Source organism: Triplophysa rosa, linkage group LG15 (genome assembly GCF_024868665.1).
Source record: "Triplophysa rosa linkage group LG15, Trosa_1v2, whole genome shotgun sequence".
NCBI lineage: Eukaryota > Metazoa > Chordata > Actinopteri > Cypriniformes > Nemacheilidae > Triplophysa > Triplophysa rosa.
The window spans coordinates 933,215-960,706 of NC_079904.1; the positions used below are offsets into that span (position 1 = coordinate 933,215).

The window sequence follows — 27,492 nt, forward strand, 5'->3', positions numbered from 1 at the left end:
AGAACAACACGCGTGCTGCGGAGGCACCCTTTTCCTTTTCCTGAACAAAATTCATGTACTACACGCCTTTATGGAATAGAATAGAATGCCTTTATTTTCATATTTTCATTATGTACAACAAAATAATAAAGTGCTTCCCTTAGCATTACCCCCCCCCCCAAAAAAAAACAGACAAACGTGTTGGGGTTGACACAGCATTTAAGAAATCAAAAAGAAAAAAGTAAGGAGAAGTGGTTGATGGTCTTATTAGTAACAAAAATAGGCTACTCCCATACAAAACATTTGTCTATAATTTCAACGATTCACAGGCCTACACAGAATGCACATGAATCGTTTTCCCAGTTAAAGAAGTGATTGGATGGATGAATGTCGTTGGTTTTAGGAAGGACCAAGGGGATAAATATTGCTTACTTATCTTATTTGCCTGGACTCTTCTTCACTGAAATCTTGAAGAACATATTTTCTTCTCAGTTTACCAGAGTCACGTTGTTTTGATATCACATTTCTGTTTCACTGTTTGCTATTTAAATGTATATCTTCAATGCAAAGTGGTGATATTTCATTATAAACTGAATAGGTTTTGAGGGGGGTGGCCTTCATCCTCCCAACTGTATTCTCTAATCGGCCACGGGGAATATTAAATGTATCGCACAAATCTCTGTAATGTGTCTCTGTAAGGTTAGGTGTTGAAATATTACTGTCCTGAAAGTGTTGTGTATGGCACAGTTTGTTTACATGTTGTTGTGGAGGTTCGGAGATGTTGTGATCGTTGTTGTTTGCTGGTAATCTCATACACACAGCGATGTTGTGTGTGTGTTCAGATGATGTTGTATTGGCGTAGCTGTCTCTTTAAGAGTTCTGTAACATGACTCCAGTGGTTTTCTCCTCCTCGTTGAAGCGGCTCAGGATCAGATCTGCTGACGTGTCGGCTGCACGCACCGCGGGACTGCAGCCATAGAGTCAGTCAAACATGGCTACACTGAATCCGTGTTGTTATGTTTTACCGCTTCTGGTCCACGCGTGTTTCGGTGAATGGAGCGGGGAGCGGCGTTTCTCAGACCTGAAGCGCTGCGCGGATGAAGAATGCAGCAGTGAGTATCCGGACGAGGGTCTTTAAACTTCAGCGGCGTTGACGTCATAAAGGCCGTTAGAGCGGGATGCTGTAACTTTGTAACATCCTGTAACGATAAAAGAGTCATTTATGAATGACACAGAGGGGGGATGAGAAGGGTTGTGTCACTGAAGCTCGTGCCTGTTGATGTTAAGCCCTCTCGGTTTAGCGGGCGAAGCTAACAACACAAACACCCTTATAAGTAAATGCTATAGAGTCAACAGACTTTTAAGGGCGGTGCGTGATTTAATAAATGATCCCCATAGCTCGTGATCACGTGTTGCATTACTGTATGTTAAATGTAAGGTCTGCTTTTAGCTTGTTTTGATGTCGCCAGATGGGATGTGCGCACCAGAGGCTTTGGTTGGTTGGTCGGCTGGCAAGGTCGTTATATACAAACAACCTGCTGAACATTATCTGGGTTCAGAGATTTTGAGATAAAGGACGATGAGGCATTGCTATGTGATGATAAGAATGAAATGTCTTTAAGAGTGAATATGTAAAAGAAAAATGATGCAACGCTATTTCATCACACCAACCTAAAGTTGCCTCATTATTAAAGACACAAATACATTCAACAGACACACAATAAACTCGTAAAATCGAAAGAATTTACATTTCCATTGTAGGAGATTACATTGTGAAAACTGTGCTGGGAATTTACACTTCAAACAGCTCATTCAGACACATTATGGTAATGAAAATGGGGGAGGAGGGAGGCTTTCTAATGAGATAGGTTTCATTTTCTTTATCCAGTGCAAATTCAACAATTACAGTGTTCTGTAGACACATTGAATCATATAGGTTCAATTCCACATTTGTAGGAGAGAATCGAGAGGCTGGTGTTATGTATTCCTAATGCACAATATTTTTTGATTGTGAATAAGCAAAGCAGATTATGAAACTTACCTTGTATGTGATATAAGAAGTGTTCAGTCGTGCTGTTTGTGTGTCTTTAGTGCTTCTCGGCAGAGGGAAGGCCGCCAAGGATTTCACGGGGCCGGACTGTCGTTTTCTGTCTTTCAAGAAAGGAGAGACGATATATGTGTATTATAAACTCTCAGGACAGAGGTCGGATATGTGGGCCGGCAGTGTGAGTACACAGTTAATGATTGATCTTTAGTTATTGGTGTTGTTGATGATAGATTTGCAGTGAGACATCAGTTGCCATGCAGGTGTATTTAATTTGTGTTATATTGGCAATGCAAACAGTTTGTGATGATAGCCAGAATACATTTATGTATTGATTTAGCTGGGCAGAAGACGTGTGTCTCTTAAAAGATGATATTCATAAGAGTACAGACTACATTAACAAGACAGGTTAGTGTTATTGTAATATTCAACAATGCAAGTAAAACAAGGTGTTGAAATATTAGGTTAGTAAATCCAAAATATGAATCAGATTATACATTTTTGTCTTCACACATAATGTGATGTTTCACAGGTTTTAGATTTACAGTCTTATGTTGTGTGACCTCATTATTTTTATCATAAAAATGTAATCTGTCGAGCCAAAATACTTCCTTTGTACTTGGGCTGCAATCTGAAACTAAAATCTCTGTCTAGACATCTAGCACATCTATCCACCGTATCTTTCTAGCAAGCTCATTTTTTTGTAGAGTTAGCACTAAATAAATGTTTAATAATATGTGAAAGTGGCAAATGACGTATATATTTCTCTTTCTGTTTTTGCATAGGTTGGAAACCACTTTGGTTATTTTCCAAAAGACTATCTTACTATAAATCATATATACACTGAAAAAGAGTTTGAGGTGCCGTCAGAGGTGAGTTGGTTTTGTGCATTTGACTGACATCGGCTCATTTTTGTTGTCACGTTTAAACAGTAATCGCACTCTTTTCTTTCTCTTTCAGGAAACAGATTTTGTTTGCTTTGATACTGGCCTGGATAAGTTTGACAGCTATGATATAGATGTGCTATTAGGAAACTCATTGTTAATAGAAAATGAGAATTTGACAGAAGACTCAAAAGAACCGTCTCACGAAGCTGAATTATCACAGCTGCCGTCTGAGACCGAGACAGAAAGTTCAGAATCACCGGCACATCTTAAAACAGATCCTTTACATTCAGATTCACTTTCAGAAACAAAGTCATTCGATTCAGAATTACCTAAAGAATCAGATTCTTTATATTCAGAATCACATTTAGAAACAGAGTCAGATTCACTTTCAGAAACAAAGTCATTCGATTCAGAATTATCTAAAGAATCAGATTCTTCAGATTCAGAACCACTTTCAGAAACAAAGTCTTTAGATTCAGAATTACCTATAGAATCAGATTCTTTCGATTCAGAAACAGAGACAATAGAACCTGTAGAATCACCCGAAAGAGATGCAGATGTATTAATTTCTATAGATCAGGAATCTTACAGCTTTCAGCCAAAGATAGAAGATATTTCATCAGAAACAACACTGGAATCTGAAGATGAACCAGAAAAGCAAGATCCAGAACCAAATGCTGCTCAGCTTCAAGAGATCCCAAACAAGCAAGCTGATATTTCACCAAGCAAAGATGTAGACGTAGAGACGGATCCGTCAGATTCTGATGTCTATGATATTGATCAATCTGAGCAGAACCACCAAAGCGACTCTGAGAGACGGACTGATTCAGAGGACGTCACCGAGTCTCCTGTGGAACCTCAAGCATCAGATTCAGAGATGGAGAGTAAAGAACCTCCCAAAACAGAGAAGGAAAAACCACTACAGACAGCAGAGAAAACACTGGAGATGGTCGAGGAGATCGCTGAGGATGAGAACGTTTGGTCAACATTTAAAGAAGCAGAGGTCCAACATGAAACACAAGGATCCCCTGAAGAAATCACCAAAGATGAAGACACGGAGACGGTGCCAGAGGAATCACATGGCAAAGATCTCGCTGGCCCCGAGAACCTGTGGACAGAAAGCGACTCCGAGAAACAAGCAGAGGACGAGGGTGAAGGTCAAATCCCCACACGTTCTCAGCAGCCACAAGACACCACGACTCCAGACACAACTGGAGACCCCAATAGCACTGAGCCGAAGAGTCACGACATCCCACCCGAAGCACCTGTAGAAAGCCACACCGAGAGCACGTTCCCATCAGTACACGCAGATGACGTCGCTGACAAAGAAGATCCACAGACTCTAGACACAAACCAGGCTGAAACAACAAATGAAAACACTGAAGATCTTCAGATGGTCAACATGAACACAAACGAGAATGCAAACAAAAACACTAAAGACGACGATCCTCAGAACGCTGCTCCAAACCAGAAGAAAACGGCAGATGATAAGATTGAAGAAGCTGATCCGGAGAAGTTCATCACAAACCAGAGCACTGCGTTACACACGTCTGAGGTGTTAGAAAGCTCAGAAACGGAGGCTCTGTTCGACGAGTCAGACGATCAGATTCATAGAGTAAAACACGAACTCGCAGATCTGCTCAAAAACACACTAGAATCAGAGCAGCGCCGGGCTGAAGATGAAAAGGACGATGCTGAAGAGCTTTTAGAGGACGAGAATGCCCTCTTCGCCTCATCCAAATCTCAACTTGCAGAGGACACACGTGAACCTGAAATCCAGTCCGAGTCGGATTCATCGGATGACAGCACAGAAGCAGATGAGGTAAAGCACACAAACGCCACTCAAGATGAAGACGGCTCACAACACAAACGTGAGGGCGAGGAGCCTGTATACAGTGACAGCGTATTGAGACTCACGATTCTGAGAGATCACCTGAAAGATGAAGACGTGGAGCGCATTCAGAAGCATCTCGGCCTGAAAAACCTCTTCAAGCTGGAAGCCATGTTTTCTGATCTGGACCAGGAGATGCTGTCTGTCAGGACGTCGCAGACGGGCACGGAGGATGTGGAGAACACTCTGGACCAGATCATGGAGGCCTCCGAGAACTCGATTCTTGACGAGACGGAGGAAGTGCTGAACGAAAAAGAGAGAAGTGCTCCAGAACACGGACAGCAGAAGGAGCCGGAAATGTACGATTTGGAGGCGGCCATTCTCGACTCCTTTCAGGAGATCGTCTTCTCTTTACGACAGAAACATTCAGCAGACAGGGACAGCGTTCCTCTGCTCGAGGAAGAACAGACTGAAACGGGTGAGAAGCATTTCATTCAGTCTTAAAATCATCTTTTTATGTTCCGTTGTCGAACAGATCTGTGTGCATGTTTTGTTTTACAGAGGAACAGCACGATTCTAGAGTGGCGAAGGATGATGTCGATGTTGACGGTGATGCTGAAAGTCCTGACCTCCGAGAGGAGCAGAATGAATCTGAAGCAATACTCGATACTGAATTAAATGCAAATGCACAAGATCTGTCTCCGAGTCAAGACATGGGCCTCGAGGAAGACGGAGGACATTTCAACAGAAATAAGGATGCTCAGATGGGTTTTGAGGATACCGAGGACATCCAGAAGGGGCCTCATGCTATTCTGGACAACCCGCTGGACATTGGACTTCGCTTTGAAATGGATCCATCTTCAGGTTTGTAAATGTTTCGATCTTTAAACTCTACTAGAATCAAATCTTGCTTGTATAGTTGTTAAAAAAACAGTTTGGTTGTATTTTGTGTCAGCAGGTTCACTGGAGACCCCGAGCGTCTCTGACTTCCACGACACTGAAACCAACACTGACATCTCCAGCTCAAGCAGTTCAGATGAACTTTGGAGCCCGCTGCTTCTCGTCAAAGAATATCTTGGAGTGTACGCAGAAGTTGTGAGTAAAACGCTATATTTTAAGACATTTCTTGTGCCGTCTTCGAAAGTGCTGATGATTTTAAGGGAATTATTTGGGAACTGCTGTTTACAGCTGCAGTCAACTCTTGTGGTCCCACAAAACCTACTTTCCTATAGCCAGCTTCTGATGAGTTATAAAATGTTAGGCACTAGCTCACTACTCGCGTCCTCAGACGGCAGCGTTCTATATTTGCAGATGTAATAATGCACACAGCCGTAAAAACAAATATTGATATTAAAACTCCATGCACCGTGACCTCATGTGACATACACATCTGACATGACTTTAATGACTGAACTGCATGCATGAAAACTGGTTTGACTTCATCACATGATGGTAAAGATCCTGTTTCTTGAGGGTTTCTGTGTATTTTGAGTGCTGTTTTTATCACTGATGTACTTTGTGTGGTTTAGGTTTTCTTTATCCTTTTTATGATATTATTAGGATGTATTGCATTTACAAAAACAAATACCCTTAAAAAAAATTTTTTTTTTTAGGATGAATAGGTTGCTATGGTAATTTTAGCTGTTTTGAAGGAGAAACGTCAATACATGAGTGAAATACAACAGCACTCGTCGGTATATTGTGACTATAATCCAGTTTAACATCCATACATGCATCAAAAACACAACGTCCTCTTATTACAACCCAAATCGATTCAATAGTTATCTCTATTTATTGCCTTGTTTTCGTGAGCGCTTCTAGATCTCCTACAATACCGCTATCATAACAGCAAACAATCCCTAGTGCTTAGACAACGTGACCCGATTGACCAATCAGAGGCCGCCCGTAGCATCACGTGACCAGTCCGAAAGCGGAATCGCTTCTCCTCAAGAGAGATTCTTGGCTCAGCGCTTTGCAACGTTGACGTGTTGTAAAGAGATCTCCGCTGATCTCAGGACGACATTTACTTCAGCGATTTAAAAACAACTAACTGTTTACCAACATTATCGACTTATTTAGAAGCCCAAACGTTTAATAGCTACGAATGGAAAGCTTGTCAGAGGATTTTAGTTGAGAAAACACCGGCTTCATGAAGCAGCGGCCCGCCATTTAGTGCGCCTTCAGCCTCGGCGCGTGAGCACTTGTTTACTCTGGTAAACACAGTAAAACGCTTAAAGTGAATGTATTCAGAGTCGAGGCTTAACGTTACCGCTCCATCTTCTGACATGACTTGTGTCGTCTTCATGCAGTCCAGACTTCAGGAAGTAAGTGCTTCTCCTTCAAAGTCTCGACGAAGGTGTTTTTAAAGAGTGAAATGCATTAGTTTATCTCGTTCAAGAGCTAGTTTAGATCAGGTCGTGTGCACTAGTTGTGTAACAGGGCTGGATTTTGACCCGAACTCTTTCTGTTTAGAGTGATTCTCTTCCGTTCGTTAAAGTGCAGTTCACACCACAGAAGTGACTCGTTTGAATCGTTGAACTCGTTCGAGTTTATAATGAGTCATTTGTTACAGGTGGCTGTGTTTCATCAGAGGTGAAAGTCCAGAAAACCCCTTGAGTTTCATGGGTGTTGTGGAATAAGGGTCACTACTTGAACAGCTGACTGATATTTGAGACTTGTCAACAAAAGAGCTCTGGCATTAAATGAAACTGAGCTGTTTAAAGAGATGGTTAAGTCTAAAATCAATTTCGTTCACTCTCATGTGGTTGTAAACCTGTGTGTGAGACTTTATTCAGTGGAACACAAAAGAAGATATTTTGAGAAATGTCTGAGTGGTTTTGTGTTCATACAGTGGAAGTCAATGGAGGACTGATGATTCCAGTTCCATCTGTCAATCAAACTTAATGGATTGCAGGCTGAAGCGTTTGTGTCTTTGAAAGCGTCCTGTATAACATACTGTACATGTTTTCATTTGTGGCATTCAGATCATCGCTGACCTTCCAGAGGAATGGAGACCGGGTCCCACTTTCCACGGCGTCCCCTGGGAGCCGGTGCTGGTCACGGCCGCTGTCGGCTTCCTCACGGTCCTGATGTTTTTCTGGAGGACGGTGCTCGCTGTAAGATGCTCACTTTGTTTACATGATGAATGCCCTCCTTCTTAAATGTGGATTGAATCAATGTGATCTTGATCTTTGGTTTTCTTTTTTTTCCTGCAGATCAAAGGCAGAACTTATGCGTGTAAGTCACCTTGACCGTGACGTCTATATGTTGTAGATGTTAATGTGGTGCCCTGCCTCAGAATTGATGTACTTTTATTTGTTTTGTATGTTTGTTGATCAGTAACCGAAAAGCAGCTTCGAGAGAAGATCCAGCAGCTCGTCAGTGAGAAATCGGATGCCGTCAACAAGATATCAGAACTGAATGCTGTGGTGAGTTTCCTTTGTGGGTTTTCACTGATGTCCTGGGAAGTCTTTTGATCTTTTGCGAATGATTCATTTTTCTCCTGACAGATGAAAGAACGTGAGGAACAGTTAAAAAGCTCAGAGAAGACCCTCAGTTCAAGCCAGCAAGACATGAAACAGCTGAAGGTAAATAACAGAATTCATTTGTAATATAACGTGTATATCCCAAACTTACTTCATCTCTGAACTTATACTAGACGCATCACAAGAAACTCCAAAGCCAGTGTGAGGAGATGTCCGGCAGTATGTCTCAGCTCAACCAGAAGATTGTTGACACACAAGAGGAAAATTCAAGTCTGAATGAAAAAGTGGGTTTGTTTGTTTCATAGCTGACCATAAATCTCTCATCAGATTCAGAATTCATCCAATTAGTTTTTCTTCAACCAAAGATTGTCAAAATGCACCAGAGGATCGAGAAATACCAGAAAACTCTGAAGAACTTTGATGAGGAGCGAGCGAAGGTAACCCATCTCTCTCTCTGTGTACAACACATATCGTCTTGATTTGGGTTTGGGGATGTAAGCGGACGAGTTGAGTTTTGGTGAAAAACGTGATTGGTGTGAATTACCATTGCTAACACTGTCAAGTTTGGCTGATTTGCTAACAGGTTCACGTCCTCGTGGATGAAGCTAAATTCAGAGAAGATGCACTGAAAGCTCAGGTGAACTGCCTTGAGAAGGAAAACAATGCTTTGAAAGAACTGAAGAAATCTGTAAGTGTTGAGCAGATGTCAGATCTGATTCGCTCTATTAATGTCTGCATGAATCTGACCGGCTGATGTTCTTCCAGCTGCTGCGTGATGCTAAAGACTGGCAGGAGAAACACGCGAAACTCAGCGAGGACATCAGAGTCTATCACAAATCCCAAAAGGAGCTGGAGGACTCGCTGGTGCACAAGGAAAATGAGATTGACGTGAGTAGAAGCTGAAGCGTTTGGTTCTAGTTGTGGATGCTGCTAAAACACACGATACAGTAACCACGTGAACGTAGCAGTAATGTGTTACTCGTGTAGGTTTTGTCCGGCTGTATTGCCGAACTCACCCGTCTGGGAGCCTGCGATGCAGTGGATTCACAGAAAGATGATGCTAAAATGTCTCACAGAGAGGAAGCTGGTACATTTGCTTGAAATCTTTCGAACTTAATGTCAGTAATGAATTCCAGTGATGTTAGAAGAGATGTTCTTCTGTGCTGAAGACCAAACATCTGCTTTCTTTCAGACAAGAAGATGGACACCATGAGACTGCGTATCAAACAGATGATGGACGTCTCAAGGGTGCGTCTGCGTTGTGCGTTCGGGCGGATTGTTTAAAAAGGATTTTGCGCTGCTCCTGTTTCTCACGCTGTTCTCGTTTGACAGATTAAAGCCACTCTGAGTGTTGTTGAAGACGAGAGAAGCCGCTACATGGAAAGTCTCCTCACCGAACAGAAGAGCAGACAAGAGCTTGAGGGTATGACGCCCGTCACGTCACTGAGTCTAAAGGCGGATTTTTACTTCCAGCGTAGCCTACGCCGTAGCCTGACCCGCACCTCTCCAAAAATGTAACGGAGCTTCAATGCGACGCGGACCGCAAGCGCTGTGATTGGTCTGCTTGAACCCCCTCCCTTCAGGCCAAACGACTCCTTGATAGCGTCGGGTTTACTCACACGCAGTTCTGAACGATCTAAATAAATGACATGTTCTTCTGTATGTAACAACTCAAGCTGCAAAAGTGACTGTTTGCTTGCCGCTATCATTGCTAAATGCTTCAGACAGCAAGGAACCGCTTCTTCTTCGGCTCTTGTCTTGGTGGCCATTGCCTGTCGACGCGGACAACAACACACAAGTGTAAACAAAAACCGGCGCATTACCTACGGCGTAAAGTGGTCTCCAACGTGGTGCCCGCGGGCGGCTGTTAGCCGGCATGAACTCTGTAAGGTGCCCGCCAAACACAGGGCTCAACAATAATGCTCAAGACAGTTGAGGAATATGTGACTATATCGTCATGAAAACGTTATCATTAGCACGTGTTTTAACAATATGTGAAAGAAAACTTAATTTGGTCGGATGTACTGAAAAATAATCATGTTTAAAAGTATTTTATCAACAAGTAGTCCTCTAGATGATATTATCTCTTCAGGTAGCCCTCGCTTACAGAAAGGTTGGAGACCCCTGACAGAGGCTACGGCGTAGGTCAGACGCAGAAGTGAAAACCCGCCTTATCATCATCTGTGCCAATCCTCATCCGCTTGTGTTGTGTGTGTCGTTCTAGAGCAATATCAGAAGGTCATGCACGACCAGATGAATGTGAAGAGCGACAAGACTCATTTGGAGAACCAGTTGAAGAACCTGCAGCAGAGGCTGGAGATCACCACTGAGCTGTACCAGCAGAAAGAGAACGCCTTACAGCAGTAAGTCTCGCTACATCAGAAAGCGTCCATCCAAGCATCTACAGATCTATGAAACTGAAGCTGTAAGGATGATTGTGTGATAAATTCCCCTACAGGAAGTTGACTCAGGAGGAGCTGGAGAGACGTGAGAAGGAGACGAAGCTGTCGGAGGTGGACAGTAAAGCAGTGAGGTCAGAGGAGGAGCTGAGAGCCCTCAAACAGAAGATCAGAGACGTTGAGGAAGAGATGCAGCAGAATGAACAAACACTGAGGAATGAGGTGACGCTGCTCTTTATATCCCTCGCAGAGATGCTGGCATTCTACATCACTGACACTTGATTGTTGTGATCTTTTCAATCAGGTTGCGATCCAGGAAAAGAAAGCTCACGAGAACTGGGTGAGTTGTTGACGTGTTCTCTGTTTTAATGTTCATGTCCGGTTTCAAGGTTTGAAAGGCCACTCAAATTTCCTGTAATACCGTTGCCAAGGTATGAGCTGTTTTTATGTCTCATCAAAGACGGAAAGTGCAGGAATCCATCAGGTTCTGTGCTATTTTTTGTTTATGCTTAATTTGTTGTTTGCTCATCCGCATTCAATCCAATTATATCGATGTACGTGTAATTATTACTAGAAATGCATGTTAAAAAAAAAAGACTGGAAAGGGGTGCCATGCGTTCAAAAAGTTTGGGAGGCACTGATTTAACCTGACATACGGTTCATGTTTACTACTGTGCCAAATATTGTGTGTTGATTAAAAATAAAATGTATTGTGTTCATTGTTTTACCCAGACATTTCAAAGAACACGTTTTAAAGCGGTAATTGTAACACCGTGATGTGTTGGCTTGAGGCTATCATACCGTCAAAATCTCATACCGGCCCATGTCTAACTTGGAGAACATAGTTTTAGCTGGAAGAAATCATCTGAAAAGCAGAATCTTACAATATAAACAGATGCATTTAGTAGATGCTGTAAACATGTCAACAGTTTAATAATCACCTGTAACGAACTAATTGTTGCTGTGACACACCAGTTAAATCCCACTACATCTGTGCTCTTGGGTTTTTATCAGCTGAAAGCGCGCGCCTCAGAACGAGTGCTGGTGGAGGAGAGACGAGAGGCCGTGACACTCCGGCAAAAGTGAGTGTTCATTAAATCAAATATTGATCCACTTTCTGCCGTTCCATGCGAGTAGTCGTTTTTTTGATGTTCTTGAATTGATTCTTCAGGCTGGTGGAGTGCAGCGATAAAATATCAGACCTGGAGCAAACTGTGTTCAGACTCAACTCTGCACCTCCGGACCGACACATGCCGCCCATGAGGAGAGGTGAGGACATCGACGCTAAGCCTCTTGTTAACGTAGCTCACCAACAGAACGACTGCTTTATAATCAGACAGATTTACGCAGCTTGTCTGGTAATGACCATCTTTTCCACTTTATAAGCACGTTTTACCAAACATCCCTAATTCTGTCCTGAAGAACACTCTGCGAGACTAGCGACGGTAACCAGAGGGCGGATCGTAGCATTGAGTCAGTTTTGTTACGTGGCATTGTTTAGGTTTCAATCTTCTGTGGTGAAAGCTTATCTTAAGAAGTTTACTTGTGGTTTCATCGGGTCGACACTTCATTCTCATTGTCCTGGTTTGATCGGAACAGGTGATTCATACGGGCCGTCCCCCGTCAGTGGGGGGGCTCCGTCTCCTCCTCTAATGATAGAGGGTCCCGGCCGCCCCCCTTCTGCTCCTGTAGGCAGACGGAGCGACTCGTTTGGTGAGTTTCTGCCGCATCATCTTCCCCTGAACCTTTCCTGACTCCAACCTGCTCCAGCCATATTCATCTTCATCCCTCTTTTGTATTCCTCATAACCTTTGTTTGTTCCTCTCCTGAAAGCATCTCCTGTCTTCTTTCCTGGCTGCGTTGTCATCTCCTCTCCTCTGAACTCCAGCTGTGGAGACCTCAGGCTGTCATTCCATAGACAGAAATGATCTGATAACGTTTCTAATCGGTCGTGATCTGTTTCAGGTCCACGGCCCCCTTCAGACCCTCACGGGTGCTTTTCAGAGCTCGGACACCCGCTGCCCTCTCGACCAGGTACACATCAGTACACGTGCCACCTTTTACAGGCCATCAGAGAAATGAAAGGCTATTAAACTCAAATGTCAAAAGTCTTTTGATATAGTGTTTCTGTGGCGTCACTTTGAATGTTAGAAATGCTAAAGACACACAATCATTCAATCTAAACGTCATATTAAATGGCTCGCGTCATTGTGTTTGTGTTTCAGAAATGTTTCCTTCCATGACATCGTCTCCGTGTGCACACGACGGACCAATGGTAAAGACTGTGATATTATCTTCTGTTTGAGATGTAATGTACATGATTCCAGATCTTTAAACCGTGGTGGCTGTGTTTGCTCTAAAGCAGACAGCTGCGGTCACTGAGACGGCTGAGCAGGTCTCATCTGAGCCCGTAGAGAGCGTGAGTACAGTGTTTGGTGCTGGGATGGAGGGGGCTGGTTTTCTCACGATGGCGGGACGCCGGGTACACACACATCCGACATGGTTGTGGCTTTAAATCCGCGGCGTTGTGATAGACAATGTTTGTAACACAATGTGTTTGGTCATGATGTGTTTTCACATTCTAATCGCTGTGTGGGTCTTGTGCTCTGAAGGTTGTGGTATGTTTAACAAAACTCACATTTTTAAGTAAGTCAGAGGTTGTTTTTTTTATAAGCGCATGGCTTGAGCTGGAAACACACTCTGGGCATGAACACAACAGCTTTACGTGACGGGTTTTGAGAAGCGTTAAACTGCAATTACACGTCATATTTTCATGTAAACTGTTCGTGCTTACGGTGTGTTTATGGCTCTACTTTAACGTCTGCTGAGGTCAGTGAGCAGGATGTCAGAGTGAAAACGCTTTCAGGACTCACGACTAACTGGATTTACTCTCATGTGTCTTTTGTTTCAGCTCTCGAAGTCTCAGAGTCAGGGATCTTTCTTACCGTCCCCCATTCGGGATTCTCCTGTACCGCCACTGAATGCCCCATTTAAGTCTTATAGACCGCCAATGATGGGTGGACCCATTCCGCCCAACGGACCTCCTCCTCTTATGATCAGACCGCCCAATGGCCATCCTCCCATGATGCCCCCAGGACTGGGCCCTGAGCCACGCTTCAGACCCCCTCCTATGGATTCTTACAGGCCTCCTCCTCTGATTGGCCCATATGGACCCGTACCTCCACATTTTGGTGAGACCCCATCGCTGCACAGTCTAGACAGATCATTTTAATAATAAGTGTGATATTAATGATTGTGAAATGTCTCAACAGCACGAGGCCCACCTCTACGAGATCTCCCGCCCATGGGGCCGCTCCCCCCACTGCCACTAGGCCCCCGCGACTTCCCTCCTGATTTTTACGGACCTCGTGGGCTTCCTCCACGGCCCTTCCACCCCGGACCTCTGCCACCCCCTGGAGCGATGGCTCCACACCCGTACGGTGGCCGGGCTTTCCCTGGACCCGCTCCGCCAGTGGCTCAGAGCTCCAGAGACGGTGAGGAGAACGTCACACCATCCAACAATCCCCCCACAGACGGCCCCTCACAGGACGCTGGCGGTTCATCCGTGGCAGAGCCGTGAATGAACTTGAACCAGCTCCACCAGCCTTGATTTATTTTACTGGGTCCTGATTCTTTTCAATATTTCAGCATCAGCTGCATTTGGAGTGGGTGGGTTAAAACAATAGTTTGATTTTGCCATTTTTGCTGAAGCTTGTTTCAATAACACAATTGTGAGGGAAATGATGAGGGTTTTGATTTTATAAGTTTGCAAACCTTTCCTATGGAAATAGTTTGAAATAGACATTTGTTCGTTTTTCTCTCTACCACTCACCCAGTGATGATGCATTCTGGGAAATTATCTAACCAGTCTGGTATTATATTTAGGCACGCGAAATAAACCATCACAGCCTTTAATATGAGAGACTGGAGAGAGGTTTGATATTTTTATGCCTTTTTCAGCAGTTTTGAACAAACGCTGGCTGTTTTTGGTTGCTTTTAGTCGGTTTAAGTCTCCAGGTCATGTAGCTATTCTCCCGCTCGCCCACGCTTCGTTTCTTTTAACGTTTGATTTTCTGTACGTCTGTGCTTATGATTTCTTTTCCTAGCGGAAAGGCACATATGATGTCATATTGACAAAGTATTTGTACATTTCTTTCAGCTGCATATATAATAAAACTATTCTCATAAATGGTCATCAGATTCATGTCAACATTCAGCCAGCACATAAATCGCATTTTAATTGTATTAATGGATGTTGGAAACGGATTTTGTAAAGCTTTAACAGCATGTCATGTCAAACATTTTTTCCTGCCATAAATTGTTTCATTGAATGCTGTTTATTAAAAATGTTTATTTACGACATCACGAATGGTTTCATGAATGAATTTCACAGCTTTGCCAAGTTGAGTTAACAAAATTGAATTTGACTTATCATGTAGAATACATATGACTGTTAATGATGTTCCCTGGATTTTTTTAATGCAATGCTCTCCGAAACAAACAACCTCAAATCTACAGACCCTTTTATCTTTATTTTTGGCCGGTTTTGTTTGACTTGAGAGTAAATTATTTCAGAAGTTTGTTTAGAGGATGTAATGTGCGTTATGACATTTTAAGGAAAGAAACTGTTTTTATCAAACAGTGATGTGAATTCTATGAATGAGTTAAATAAAGCTGTTTTTTCCTGTAGAGAATGGTGTTTGTCTGAAGCTGGTTACAGTGTTTGTTTAGTGTCATTTTATTGTGTTTAATAGCATATAGACTGTGACTGTAATATATTTATAAAACATTTATGATTCACGCAGCATTGTCTTTTATTAGAAATGAGACATGAAAAGCAATATAACAACCCACACAAGACAGAAATCTTTTTATCGAACAACACGTATAAAATTTTCATAGAAACGCAACACTTTGATTTTGAACTGTAGCTTTAGTTTGTGTGATTCAGACGGTCAACATCAACACGAGTCATTAAACGGTCAGGGTGAATATATCTTCATTAGTTGTTTTCTCTGTAAATACTGATATCTTCACTAGAAAGGAAAGATTGGGCTTGATGTGAGTGTTATTTAAACCGGAACAGAATATTTTCTTTAAACTGAAATGAACATATTTCTCAAATTATTAATTTGACAGATGAAGTTCTTCCCAGCTGCATCCTTCATGTGAATCAGTTAGTGCTCTGTGTTACACAAATGTTTGTGGGTTGTAAGCATTAACCAGTTTCGTGCTTCAGTCATAACATCATCTGTCAGATAATAAAAGTGCGTTTCGTTGCCCAAGCGTTATTGTTTATCATCACAAATCATTATACAGAGCATTTGTACAAAACATAAATGCACCAGAACGTCCATTTGAAACAGTCTCTCTCTGACATGCTGATCATCCCAAATCACATCGCCGAAGATCTGAGAGGATAAAAACACGTTTGTGGTTCATGTATGTCAGTCCCGTCCCGTCCGTTTTGGTTCAGTCTTTGTGTAACGTTTGATGAAGATGCAGGAACAGCGGCTTCTTGGTGAGGAGGTTGAGTTTTTTCCTCTTGAAGTCTGTTGGTTTCTTGTACCTACAATTCAATATCGTTACATTCACACGTATCACGTGTAAGTGATCTAGAAATAATGAAAGAATGACGTGTTGTTACTCACAGTTCTATGACAATGGCACCTGGTTTGATTTCGTCCATTTCCATAAAGGCGAAACATTTAGTGCTTGTGAATCTTTTCTTGGGTTTGTAGTGCTTGAATTCAAAGAAAATAGCTGCTCCTACAGAAGCGAGACGTGACGGGTCAAATCACGGTCCTGGTTTATTTCTGTCAGGTTAGAACAGGTGTGCGTACCTTTGGGTAGTTTTTCGACATGTTTCTGGATTTCCACGTCCACACTGAAATGAATGTACGTGTCTTCCTTCTGTGTGGCCACCGGCGTGTCCTGAACTGGATTCAGATCTATTCCGTTCACATCTGAGGAGGGACAGAAGTGTGGACGTGTAAGAATATGTTCTACAGGATTAAATATGATCTGACGCTGCGGATTTCTACCTTTAACACTGACGGTGATGTAAGGATCAATGCATTGCCCTGCGTCCTTCAGACCGATCTTCTCTATGGTTAGTGTCAGTAATGTCATCCCGGGCTCTGACGGTAACCTCGGCAACAAAGTACCTGTCAAAAATGTTTTAAAAAGCACACGAAATGGTTCAAAGAAAAAATACTTACATTACATTTGCATACATGTAAGGCACTACAGAAAGTTAAGGTGAAGAAGCAACGGTCATAATACTGCATTAATAGTTACACAAAATGCAGGTGCGATAAACGTGACAGACTTTCGTGCACACCTGGCACTCTGGAGGTGAATGATGGTGTTGAACCCGCTCCAGTACCAGCATCCGACTCCTCCTCGACCTCCAGGTTTTCCTCCTCTCCCGGTGCCAGAATTTTCCTAAAGGTAAAGTGAGGACAGAATGAACAAACCAACAAATTGAAACCTGGACTAAAGAGTGAATGTAGAGTTACCTCAAAGGCACCGGTTGGACATCAAATGGAAAATCTTTGTTGTAAGTCAGAATATTCTTAATGACTGTTAAAAACAGAAGGATAAAACACTGTGATAAATAAAGAAGTCTCTTTTGGCTGGTTTTATAAACTCGTCGATATATACAGTACATACTGGGTTCCAGTTGTTTCAGGTCTTCTAACTTGAAGTCATCTTGAGAGGGTGTGTTCTGACAGAAACAGAATACGTTAATAATAAACCTTCGCACAAAATCTCAGACAACAGTAATCTTCAGTGTGATGACCTGCTGACAAGTGACTGACGGAACTCTGTACTTTACTCACCTGCAGCGCTGCGCTTCTCATTTCAAGGCATGTTGCACATTTTCCCAGGGTTTTCTGAAAAAAAACAAAAACAGATTTCATCCTCAATCAAAACAAACATCTGAATAAGTAAATATCATTTCAAAATGGCTAGCTAATGGTGTTATTTACTATCACGTTGAGAATTAAAACAGTCATTGACAGCTGTCACCTTTTGTTCTTCTGTAAAATCGTGCGAGTTTGTTGACTGCACTGCTTTCTGAAGTTGTCTTGCCAATCTGATGAAACATCAATGAGTCAATGACAGAATGTTGTTCGTCCTGCATTAACATCACATTAGTCAATGAAATACAGCTGAACGTTGTGTTCCATACCTGCACTGCATAAAGTCAGACAGAAAACGTCTCCGGTTACGTATGTAACCTCGGTTCCCTGAAAGGAGGGAACGAGACATTGCATAGTTATGCTAGGGGTTTCCCCCTCCTGGGCGGGGCCTACGGCTATATAGTCCGACGCCGAGAGACATTGCCTCAGAATCTTTCGACCAATGAACATGGATAAGACCCTGAGAAATACAACACAGCAGCTTATGCAATGTCTCGTTCCCTCCTTTCAGGGAACCGAGGTTACATACGTAACCGGAGACGTTCCCTTTCAAGTCGGTTTCTCGACATTGCATAGCTATGCTAGGGGGCGATTAAAATCCCGCTGTGTTGTGTCCCCACCTCCATAAACAGCCTAAGGGCTAGACCCGAAGCATCGAGCCCGTTGACTGCTTTCCCGGGGATACGAATGCCCTCTGGCTCAGGTCAAGCGAGACTAAGCACATAACAGTATCCGCCACTCCTTACGGGCCGCAGTACCACTGGAGCCTTATGTAAAAGTGTAGCATAACACTAGAATTATACATAAAATAACAGCACACTTACCGCGGTTGGTGCAGCCCAAGCACATAAGCAGCTACTGTATAGAGAAACGCACTATACCTGGCTACCGGACCTAGTCGAAACCACCCGCTAAACGAGGGGCGTGGACAAATGCCGGCAATCTCCAATTCCAAGATAGATCACTGCACCGATAGGATGTGTGGTGCAAAAGATGGAATCTGGAGATTGTAAAATCTCGCAAAGGTGTTCTGCGAAGCCCATCCTGCTGCCATACAAATGTCCTGAATTGACATACCTTTTGCCCAAGCCCATGATGAAGCCACCTTTCTAGTAGAATGTGCGCGTACTCTCCATGGACAGGGCTTAGCCTTGGACGTGTAAGCCAGCTCAATCGCTTCCACGATCCAATGCGACAGTCTCTGTTTCGAAACCGGCAGCCCTCTAGAGCGGCCCCCGAAACAGACAAATAGCTGCTCTTCCCGTCTGAACATGCTGGTGCTATTCAGGTAAATCCGCAACGCACGAACTGGACAGAGAGGATGTGACGCTGACTCTGAGGGGCAAAAGCCTGGAGCGTAATGACCTGTGCTCTATATGAAGTGGAAAGCACTTTAGGCACATACCCTCGCCTAGGCTGCAGCCTGACCATACAGTCATCCTGACCGAACTCCAGACAGGCATCGTTTGCTGACAGTGCCTGTAAATCACCCACTCTCTTACCACACACCAACGCGAGTAAAAGCGCCGTCTTAAATGTGAGCACTTTCAACTCCGCTGTATGCAGTGGCTCAAAAGGCGGTCCAGAGATCGCATCAAGCACTAGCGAAAGGTCCCATACCGGCATCATGACGGAACGCGACGGGTGTAATCGCCGCGCTCCTCTTAAGAAGCCAGCAACGAGACAATGCTTTCCGACAGTACGACCATCGATGGGCAAATGAAACGCCGAGATAGCAGCCATATACACTTTGAGCATAGATGGCATACGTCCCGCGTCCAGACGATCCTGTAAAAACGATAGCACAACCAATACATTGCAGCTATCTGCATTCTCGTCGATCGCTTTACACCATGAAACGAAAACTTGCCATTTCAGGTCACATAGGTGCCTGGTCGACAGGGCTCTCGCTTCGTCAATAGTATCCAAAACCCGTCTGGAAACTTTCAGCTCCCGCCTTTTGCGCTGACCTGCCAGACATGCAGGTTCCATAGTTCTGGCCTGTGGTGCCACACCGAGCCGCTCGCTTGAGACAGGAGATCTCTCCGCAGAGGAATCGGCCATGGGGGAGCCGTTATCATCTCCATCAGCTCCGGGAACCAAGGGTGGCTGGGCCATCTCTGCGCTACCAGCAACAAAGTCTCCCTCTCTTCTCTGACTTTGTACAGCACTAGCGGCATAATTTTCGGTGGGGGAAAAGCATACTTCTGACCTTGCGGCCAGCAGCTCGATAGAGCACCTCCCTCCAAGGGAGCATTGGTCAGCGAGGAAAACAACCGGCAGTGCGCATTCTCCGCTGAGGCAAACAGATCGATCTCCGCTTCTCCAAACAGGTTCCAGATTAGCCGCACCGTCAGCGGATGTAGTCTCTACTCCCCGAAGATCGGGCCGCCCCTGGACAACATGTCCGCGCCACAGTTCTGAATACCGGGAACATGCACTGCTCGGATTGATAGCAGGTGTCTGTCCGCCCATAAGAGGAGGCGCTTCGTTAGCCTTTGAAGCGGCCGTGAGCGGACTCCTCCTTGGTGGTTGATATATGAAACCACTGTCATGTTGTCCGTGCGAACCAGGACATGCCGATCCTCTACGAGGGATAGGAAGCTTTGCAAAGCTAAAGATACCTCTTCTAGCTCCAGACAGTTTATGTGCCATAAGGTTTGGGGATCTGTCCAAGTGCCGAACGCCGGCTGGCCGTCGCAGAGGGCTCCCCAGCCCGTCAGTGACGCGTCCGTAGTGACAACTTTCCTGCTGACCACTCTGCCCATCTGAACTCCCTGCTCGAACATAATCGTGTTGAACCAGAGTCACCACTATGCGCAGCCGGCCCTCTCGCCATGCTCTGTGTGGCACTCGGGATTTCAGCCATAAATTAAGCGGTCTCATATGCAAAAGTCCAAGCCAGCATACCGGCACCGCTGCCGCCATCAGCCCCAGCAGCCACTGAAAGCTTTTTAGTGACATCACTCTTCCCGGTCTGAAAGAGGTGAGAGCGCTGATCAAAGACTGCACCCATTCTCGTGAAAGGCTCGCTCTCATAGATTGGGAGTCCAGTATCATCCCTAAGAACGTAATGCTCTGCGCGAGTCAGTCCCAGACTCTCTATATGTGCCAAAAGCTGACGCTTGTGATCCTCCAGCACGTCTCGCGACAGAGCAATGACCAGCCAATCATCCAGATAATTCATGATGCGTATGCCGCTCTGTTTGAGAGGGGCCAGAGCTGCATTCATACACTTTGTGAACGTTCTCGGAGCCAACGCCAAACCAAATGGAAGGACTCTGAACTGATACGTTCTGTCGTCGAAGGCAAATCTCAGGAATCGCCTGTGACGGTGGGCTATTTGGACGTGAAAATAGGCATCCTTTTTAAGTCCACTGATATAAACCAATCCCCAAGCTGAATGTGCGCGAGGATCTGTTGCACAGTTATCATTTTGAGTGAGTGCTTTGCTAACGCACGGTTCAGCGGTCTCAAATCCAGAATAGGACGAAGACCCCCGTCTTTCTTGGGAACAAGAAAATAACAACTGTAAAGACCGCTCTTCATGCTCTCTGCGGGGACTTCTTCTATCGCCTGCTTGCTCAGGAGAGAACGGATCTCTGCTCAGAACAGTCGCATCCCCGTCCGGCACATCTGACATTATCACGCTGCTGAAGCGGGGTGGTCTGCGTGCAAACTGAATTGTATATCCGTTTGTGATCGTCTTCATTACCCATTCCGACACTCCTGGAAGCGCGTGCCACGCGTCCGTGTAGTGTGACAGGGGCTGAAATGTGTTGTGACACGTTCGTAATGAGCCGCCGTCTGATGACAGAGAGCGGTTGACCATCCAGCGAACAGGGGTGATGTCTGCCATGTCTGCCACACCGGCCACTCTGTCGGCAGGTGCCGAGGGGACACTCGTGTTTAGACTGGGAAAGTGCAGCGGGTTTGTAACCCGCAGTGCGCCGCTCGAACGCGGGACTCCGCTTATCTCGCACAGTTGGGAACAACAGTGAGGAGGAAAAGGGCCCTGATTGTGAGTGCTGTTTGATTTGTTTTTTTATGGCAAACTTTATTGGCATATAACGCATCAAACATCTTCCCATACCGCCTGTAACATGCCAGGGGGCAGGCAGATTTAACACAGCACGACGAACATTTTTGCGTGCCGGCTCCTCGCTCGTCTCTCCGGGCGAGCGTTTCCTCCTCAGACCACTCCCATCAGGAACGCTGCTGCTCCGATACCGGCTTCGGAGGACGGGGGCCCATCTTCCTTGGGTATCGTGGCTGCCTTGCCTTGTCCTCACGCCGGGTCACCGAGCGGATGAGGATCTGGATCTCGGTGGGGGAGCCACCGGCCGCTCTCGCTTCGGCAGGAAGTGACTCAGGGCTTTCGACTGCTTTTGAGCCTCGAAAAACTTCTCAGAGAAAGAGCCCACAGCATCGCCGAACAAGCCCTGCGGGGTGATCGGGGTATCCAGCAGCATAGCTCTCTCTGATTCTCTCATATCTGCCAACGTCAGCCACAGGTGTCTCCGCAGCGTGACCAAGCTGCCCATACAGCGACCAATCCCCTGAGCCGTCATCTTAGTAGCCTTGAGCGCTAAATCGGTAGCCGAGCGCAGCTTTTTAAAGGACTCCGAGTCCAGGCCCGCCTCATCCAGCGTTTGCAGCATCCTGGCTTGAAAAGCTTGGAGGACAGCCATAGTGTGAACCGCTGCCGCTGCTTGGCCGGCTGCCAAGTACGCTTTCTCGGCCAGGTGGTTTGTAGTGCGGCATGGCTTAGACGGGAGAAGCGGTGTGGATTTCCACCCACGTGCAGTCGGACATAGGTGTGCCGCTACAGCATCCTTGATGGGTGGCGGTTTCGAGTATCCCACTCGGTCGGCCCCATCCACAGAGTGAAACATTTTAGATCCCACCAGCTGAGCGCGAGTAGAATAGGGGCAGTTCCAAGAGCGCGATATTTCCTCGTGCAACTCAGGGAAGAAAGGTGCAGGTCTCTGGGGTGCGGCGGGCTGGTGGCTGGATTGCAGATACCTCATATCCAGCCACTCAAGCCCCAAGTCCCGGACTGCTTCGGAGAGGATCCTCTCCAGCTCGTCGTCGACCAGGGTAGGCTACTCACGTGGCTCGGTGCAGCGGGACGCCCAATCGTCCGACTCCGACGCCACAAGCGACATTATATCTCTCGCATAATCTTCCGGGCTAAGGCCAGGCTTTGCGAAGGATACCGGAGGCCCGCCCACGTGGCTAGCATATGCAGCCATGCGGTCATCGTGGGGGCCTAGAGCACGTGGCCTCCCAGTACTTTCCTCCCATCGCCCGGAGGTGTCGGGGGGGACCAGGGTTAGTGCATTTGAGGATCACGGAAATAATAGCACGGAGTGTTTTGACCGACATCTGCTCGCAGCAGGGGCAGTCAGACCCATCCAGCGCGGCTTCCACGTGGGCTCGGCCCAGACAGAAGACACACGCATCGTGCGTGTCGGGGAGCTCAATGGGTACACCGCACGCGCAACACTCCTTAATTGACATCTCTTCCTCTTCTTGCCGGATCGCCGAAGGGAAACCGGTGATCTTCGTCCTCTAGTAGCATGGTCAACGGCGAGAAGAATGTAGGTAAGTCCACAGATGCTTGCTTCGTGAAGGAGAAAGATTCCGAGGCAATGCCGCCGTAGGCCCCGCCCATAGTCCGACGCTGAAGCGTCGATTACCGGCGCGATGCAATAAGGCTTCAGTATTTGAGAATGAGGGGGAAACCCCTAGCATAGATATGCAATGTCCAGAGACCGACTTGAAAGGGAACTCAAACTGCAGTTTGATGACATAAATATAGTGTTGACCTAAATGGCTTTAATTCAGATGTGGACAAACAGGGAAACTCCACCCGGAGCAGAACTGGAGAGTGTGGAGCGTTAATGCAAACACACTTCTCTCATTCATCTTATCATGAATGCATCTCGTGCATTTAATGCAACAAGGCATGCACAATTAACCACAAATGCATCTTTAAAGAAACATTAGGACGTGCGGCAAATTGCCACTTTCTACCATTTCAATGGTCACATTTCAAGAACGCGGTAAATTCTCTTTGCACAGCATAGAACAAGCGCTCGGTTTTTATTCTGCACTTTATTCAAGAAAAAATAGCATATCTTTTTTTGTTTCATAACAAATGTGCGCAACTTACATTTGATATTCATCGATGGCTTCCACCAGCTGCCCCCACGAATCAAAGTCCGTGGCCTTTTTAAAACTCGCGTGCCATCTCTGCACGGTTTTGGTGACATCCGACATGTTGGCGAGTTAAAGTTTCGCGGAAGGTTCGGCGTCTGACATCGCTGGTGTAGTTTGAGCTCCAGCCCTGCCGCCGGGGAAGCGCGCGCGCGCGCACACACACACTGAGCTCCGGGTGCACCGGTGCCCGTCACACACTGACACAGGCCTGATGCGAGTGCAACCAAACTACCTGCCACAGAACCGGAAACCGCGCCCACTCAGCGAGAAAGAGGAATTTCAAATTAAAAGCTTTTGAGAATGTGAGCTTTTGTTTTGTCAGTAGGTTTAAACCTTCACGAAGTTCAACTGTGATATTTATGATAAAACTATGGTAATAAAAATGGCAGTGAATCCGACAAAAAACATTACCATACATATGAGGAGTTTGGTTCTAAAATGAGATAACTCCGTTCTTAAAATTTTTCCAAAATCATGTTTTTTTATTGTGCATTCCAATTAATATCACTCAAACGGCAGTTGGTTAGTTTTGATTCAAGCCATAATAACACAAAAAATACAGCTTACTAACACAATAAATCACAAGAAAAACATGATAACATAATAAAAAACATGATTTTTAATTTGCTATCTAATTTGGAACCAAACTCTTCATATACTCTAATAAACCCATGCCTAATTTTATAATTAAAATTGGTCATTTGTGACGAAACACAAAAACACACCTTAAAGCTGTTCCTACTTACGTACACAACGATTATTTCACAAAATCTTCACAATAGTTGTAAAATAGTAAAAAACAGAACATGCATAAAAATAAACGGTTTATGATTAAACGGGCGTGTCGATGACGTCACCATACGCCGTCATACCGGAAGAGCGCTCATTGTTTTGGCGTTTCCTCGTCTACATCAGTGAAGTCTCGCCGATATAAAAACAAACATCAGACAGGTGATTTATTTCTGATATAAACACTCATATGTTTCATTTAGAACAAGTGTTTTATGTTCGTCTTTCAGGCGTTCGTGTGTGTGGTTGGTTTACTCGTTTACTGTTGTTGAACGATTCTCTTGTCCAATTGTTTATATCGGTGTTTTAATCATATGTTGGACAAAAGTAGCGTTAGATCAGTGTTTATTTGCATGTGGAATATGACATGTTACTATACATGGGTTTTAACAACATGCGTTTCCGGTGAATGTTTGTTTTTAAGTCATAGAGCTGATGACAAACAAGGCCGAGCTAAGCCTTTAGATTCATATTCATATACATTACCAGTCAGTAGTTCAGAGGCACTGAAATGATTATTATAATAAAATTAAAATGTTTTGATCTAAATGTGTTTGCTTAAATGTGTAAAATGATTTTGTAGACACAAATAAAAATGTACCAACATAATCATTTCTTTCATGAGAAAACTAGACTTTTATTGAATAAAAATGTTTTTCAAATGGATGACTTGGACTGAACAACAAAGAGAAATCAGTCAATAAGAGGTCCTTCAGTAAAAAGCATCTCAGGGTGAGAGATGGCAATAAGCAGTTTGAGAACATGACAAGAGAACATTTCTGTAAATTCTACACAAAGCGTGACAACACTGAAAACGTTAATAATAATCTTTCTGTGTGTCCAGGTGTGTTTCATCATGACTCACTGGTTCCACAGAAACCCTTTAAAAGCCACAGCGCCCGCATCCTTCAATCTGTATGGGGTGGCGTCCAGCCCGTCTGCCAATAAGATCTGCAAGTGAGTTTCAACTTTTGAATGTCATTATTTATTCACTGTCGCGTAACCCAAAAGAAGATATTTTGAGAAATGCCTCAGTGGTTTTGTGTTCATACAATGAAAGCAATGGAGCTCAGTGTTGTTTAGTTCTCGGCGTTCTTGTTCTGCAGAAGAAAGAAACCCATACAGGTTTGACATGACCTGACTCACGGTAAATGATGTTGAATGTCTCTTTCAGTGACTTGAGAACGGCTCGGGTGAGACTGCTCGACATGTTCACAGACTCCACGTGCACCCCAGAGGTTATGAAGAAAGTCAGCGATGATTATTTCTCGCTCTTACAGGGTTCGTATTGCTTCTGCTTCTCCGTTAGATCACAGAACACCAGACGTGTTTACACCTTGACAAAACTGCAGTGTTGTTGAATGTTTTCATGATCGCTCAGACGCTCACAAGCACGTGGTTGCTTTGTTGTTAGTATCAAATCTTTGCCGTTTCTCTTTTGCAAAATGCGTGCAGGCTTTATTTTGCCACTGGACGGCACCACACAAGAGAGCAAGCTTCGCTTCATTCACAACTTCAAATGGACGGACACTTTACAGGGAAACATCGGCAGGTAATTCAGAGAGAATGTTCCATAATCACCCGTGAGGTAGAGAGATTACTGTATAAATAAACACGTATTTATTCACAAAGATTTTCGGTACCGCAGTGTTTGTTTTATAGCGCGTCTATTAAAGAGATGTTCTCTTGTCAGTGCCCAGCAGGACGCAGTGTTTGAGTTGGTGTCTATGGCCTTTAATGTGGCCATCTGGTACACGAAGTTCGCCTCGCGACTGTCTGGAAAAGAGAAGTAAGTTCCATCAGTGTCCTGCAGGAAATGTTGTGAATGATCACACACGTCACCCTTCGGAGGTTTATTTTGTCGCCGTAATCAACTTCCTGTGGTGTATTATGTGTAAGAGCCTTCTTTCTTTGTATTGTAGCATCACAGAGGAGGAGGCCAAAGACGTTCACAGGAGTTTGAAAATCGCCGCCGGTACATTTAAAACCCTTAAGGTGAGACGTTTCTTTCATCGTTTCCTTTTTTGAGAGATCCACACGTTTTATCAAAGCCTTGAGCCACAAGAGGTCCATTATAGAGATTTTTCTGTGCAGTGACAATTTCACATACAGTACATTTTAGCTAAAAACCTTCAATCAAATGACCTGAACACAAAAACGACAGATTTTCAATGTAGCGCACCTCACGTCACTAGTGGCCACACATACTTTTGTCACATATAAAAGTCTAGACAAAAGCGTTCTCCTCCGAGAATGGCTTGCGCTTTAACGCTCGCACTCTGGGTTTGTTCTCAGGAGTCTCATATTCCTCGTCTCATCACTCCAGCAGAGAAGGGTCGAGATCTGGAGGCCAGAGTCATTGACACGTACATCATTCAGAGTCAAGCAGAAGCACAGGAGGGTAAAACACGTCATCATCAGCAGCAGCAGCAGCGATGACACGCGTGTTCACTGTATGTGTGTTCATGTGTCTCTGTGCTTTCAGTGACTATAGCCAGAGCCATCGAGCTGAAGCACAACGCCTCTCTCATAGCAGCGCTGGCTTACGAGACGGCTAACTTCTACCAAAAGGCGGGTGAGTTTATCGCCACACGCTTTCTGCTGCTTTATTGCATTTCTCTGCGTGTTGGTCATTTAAAGGGTTATTCAGAACAGAGCCGTTGAGAGAGAGTTGCGTCAACTCCGTTGACTCCATTGACATTATTAGTAACGCATGACAGACCGATTGTGACGAACTTTAACCCATTAAAAGACGTAAGACGTCATTAAATGCTTAATTTCTTTGTGGTTTTTTTATTCATTTAAAGAGAAAACATAACTTCCTGGAACTATCTGAAGGCTCCATGAATCACGTGACGTGTGGAAATTTTGATCTTCTGTTGTCGCAACTCTCTCTCTCTCTCTCTCTCTCTCTCTCTCTCTCT

General features: G+C 44.6%; 3 protein-coding genes across 5 annotated transcripts in view; 2 read left to right on the top strand and 1 right to left on the bottom strand.

The window, feature by feature from the left end:
* The first annotated feature begins 168 nt into the window (after positions 1-168).
* mia3 (MIA SH3 domain ER export factor 3) lies at positions 169-15,324 on the top strand. Of its 3 annotated transcripts, none has more exons than XM_057353435.1 (28): positions 169-1,091; positions 2,071-2,204; positions 2,809-2,895; positions 2,984-5,219; positions 5,303-5,605; positions 5,697-5,836; positions 7,726-7,857; positions 7,957-7,978; positions 8,081-8,169; positions 8,251-8,328; positions 8,400-8,510; positions 8,592-8,663; positions 8,810-8,914; positions 8,992-9,114; positions 9,214-9,313; positions 9,419-9,474; positions 9,559-9,649; positions 10,451-10,589; positions 10,685-10,847; positions 10,930-10,965; positions 11,640-11,707; positions 11,797-11,894; positions 12,225-12,338; positions 12,591-12,659; positions 12,851-12,900; positions 12,988-13,044; positions 13,537-13,816; positions 13,898-15,324. In XM_057353435.1, exons 1-28 carry the CDS (start codon positions 971-973, stop codon positions 14,203-14,205), a joined length of 5,382 nt encoding a protein of 1,793 aa, XP_057209418.1. In that variant the 5' UTR covers positions 169-970; the 3' UTR covers positions 14,206-15,324. The 3 variants fall into 3 exon arrangements, with proteins under 3 accessions (XP_057209418.1, XP_057209420.1, XP_057209421.1); XM_057353437.1 differs by having other exon boundaries at positions 5,700-5,836; XM_057353438.1 differs by lacking the exon at positions 12,988-13,044.
* Positions 15,325-15,422: 98 nt separating this feature from the next.
* Positions 15,423-24,011, bottom strand: aida (axin interactor, dorsalization associated). The gene is made up of 10 exons (XM_057353442.1): positions 23,733-24,011; positions 17,661-17,727; positions 17,471-17,524; positions 17,301-17,355; positions 17,147-17,210; positions 16,969-17,072; positions 16,670-16,792; positions 16,469-16,591; positions 16,277-16,394; positions 15,423-16,194 (listed from the first exon to the last, which is right to left on the bottom strand). The coding sequence occupies exons 1-10, from the start codon at positions 23,837-23,839 to the stop codon at positions 16,098-16,100; spliced, it is 912 nt and encodes a 303-aa protein (XP_057209425.1). The 5' UTR covers positions 23,840-24,011; the 3' UTR covers positions 15,423-16,097.
* Positions 24,012-24,622: 611 nt separating this feature from the next.
* brox (BRO1 domain and CAAX motif containing) overlaps positions 24,623-27,492 on the top strand; it is an 8,421-nt gene continuing 5,551 nt past the window's right edge. The window contains exons 1-8 of the mRNA XM_057353441.1: positions 24,623-24,730; positions 25,413-25,525; positions 25,743-25,849; positions 26,024-26,120; positions 26,262-26,357; positions 26,491-26,563; positions 26,864-26,969; positions 27,054-27,143. Coding sequence (XP_057209424.1) covers positions 25,425-25,525; positions 25,743-25,849; positions 26,024-26,120; positions 26,262-26,357; positions 26,491-26,563; positions 26,864-26,969; positions 27,054-27,143 — 670 coding nt within the window. The 5' untranslated portion in view covers positions 24,623-24,730; positions 25,413-25,424. The remainder of the gene's footprint in view (positions 24,731-25,412; positions 25,526-25,742; positions 25,850-26,023; positions 26,121-26,261; positions 26,358-26,490; positions 26,564-26,863; positions 26,970-27,053; positions 27,144-27,492) is intronic.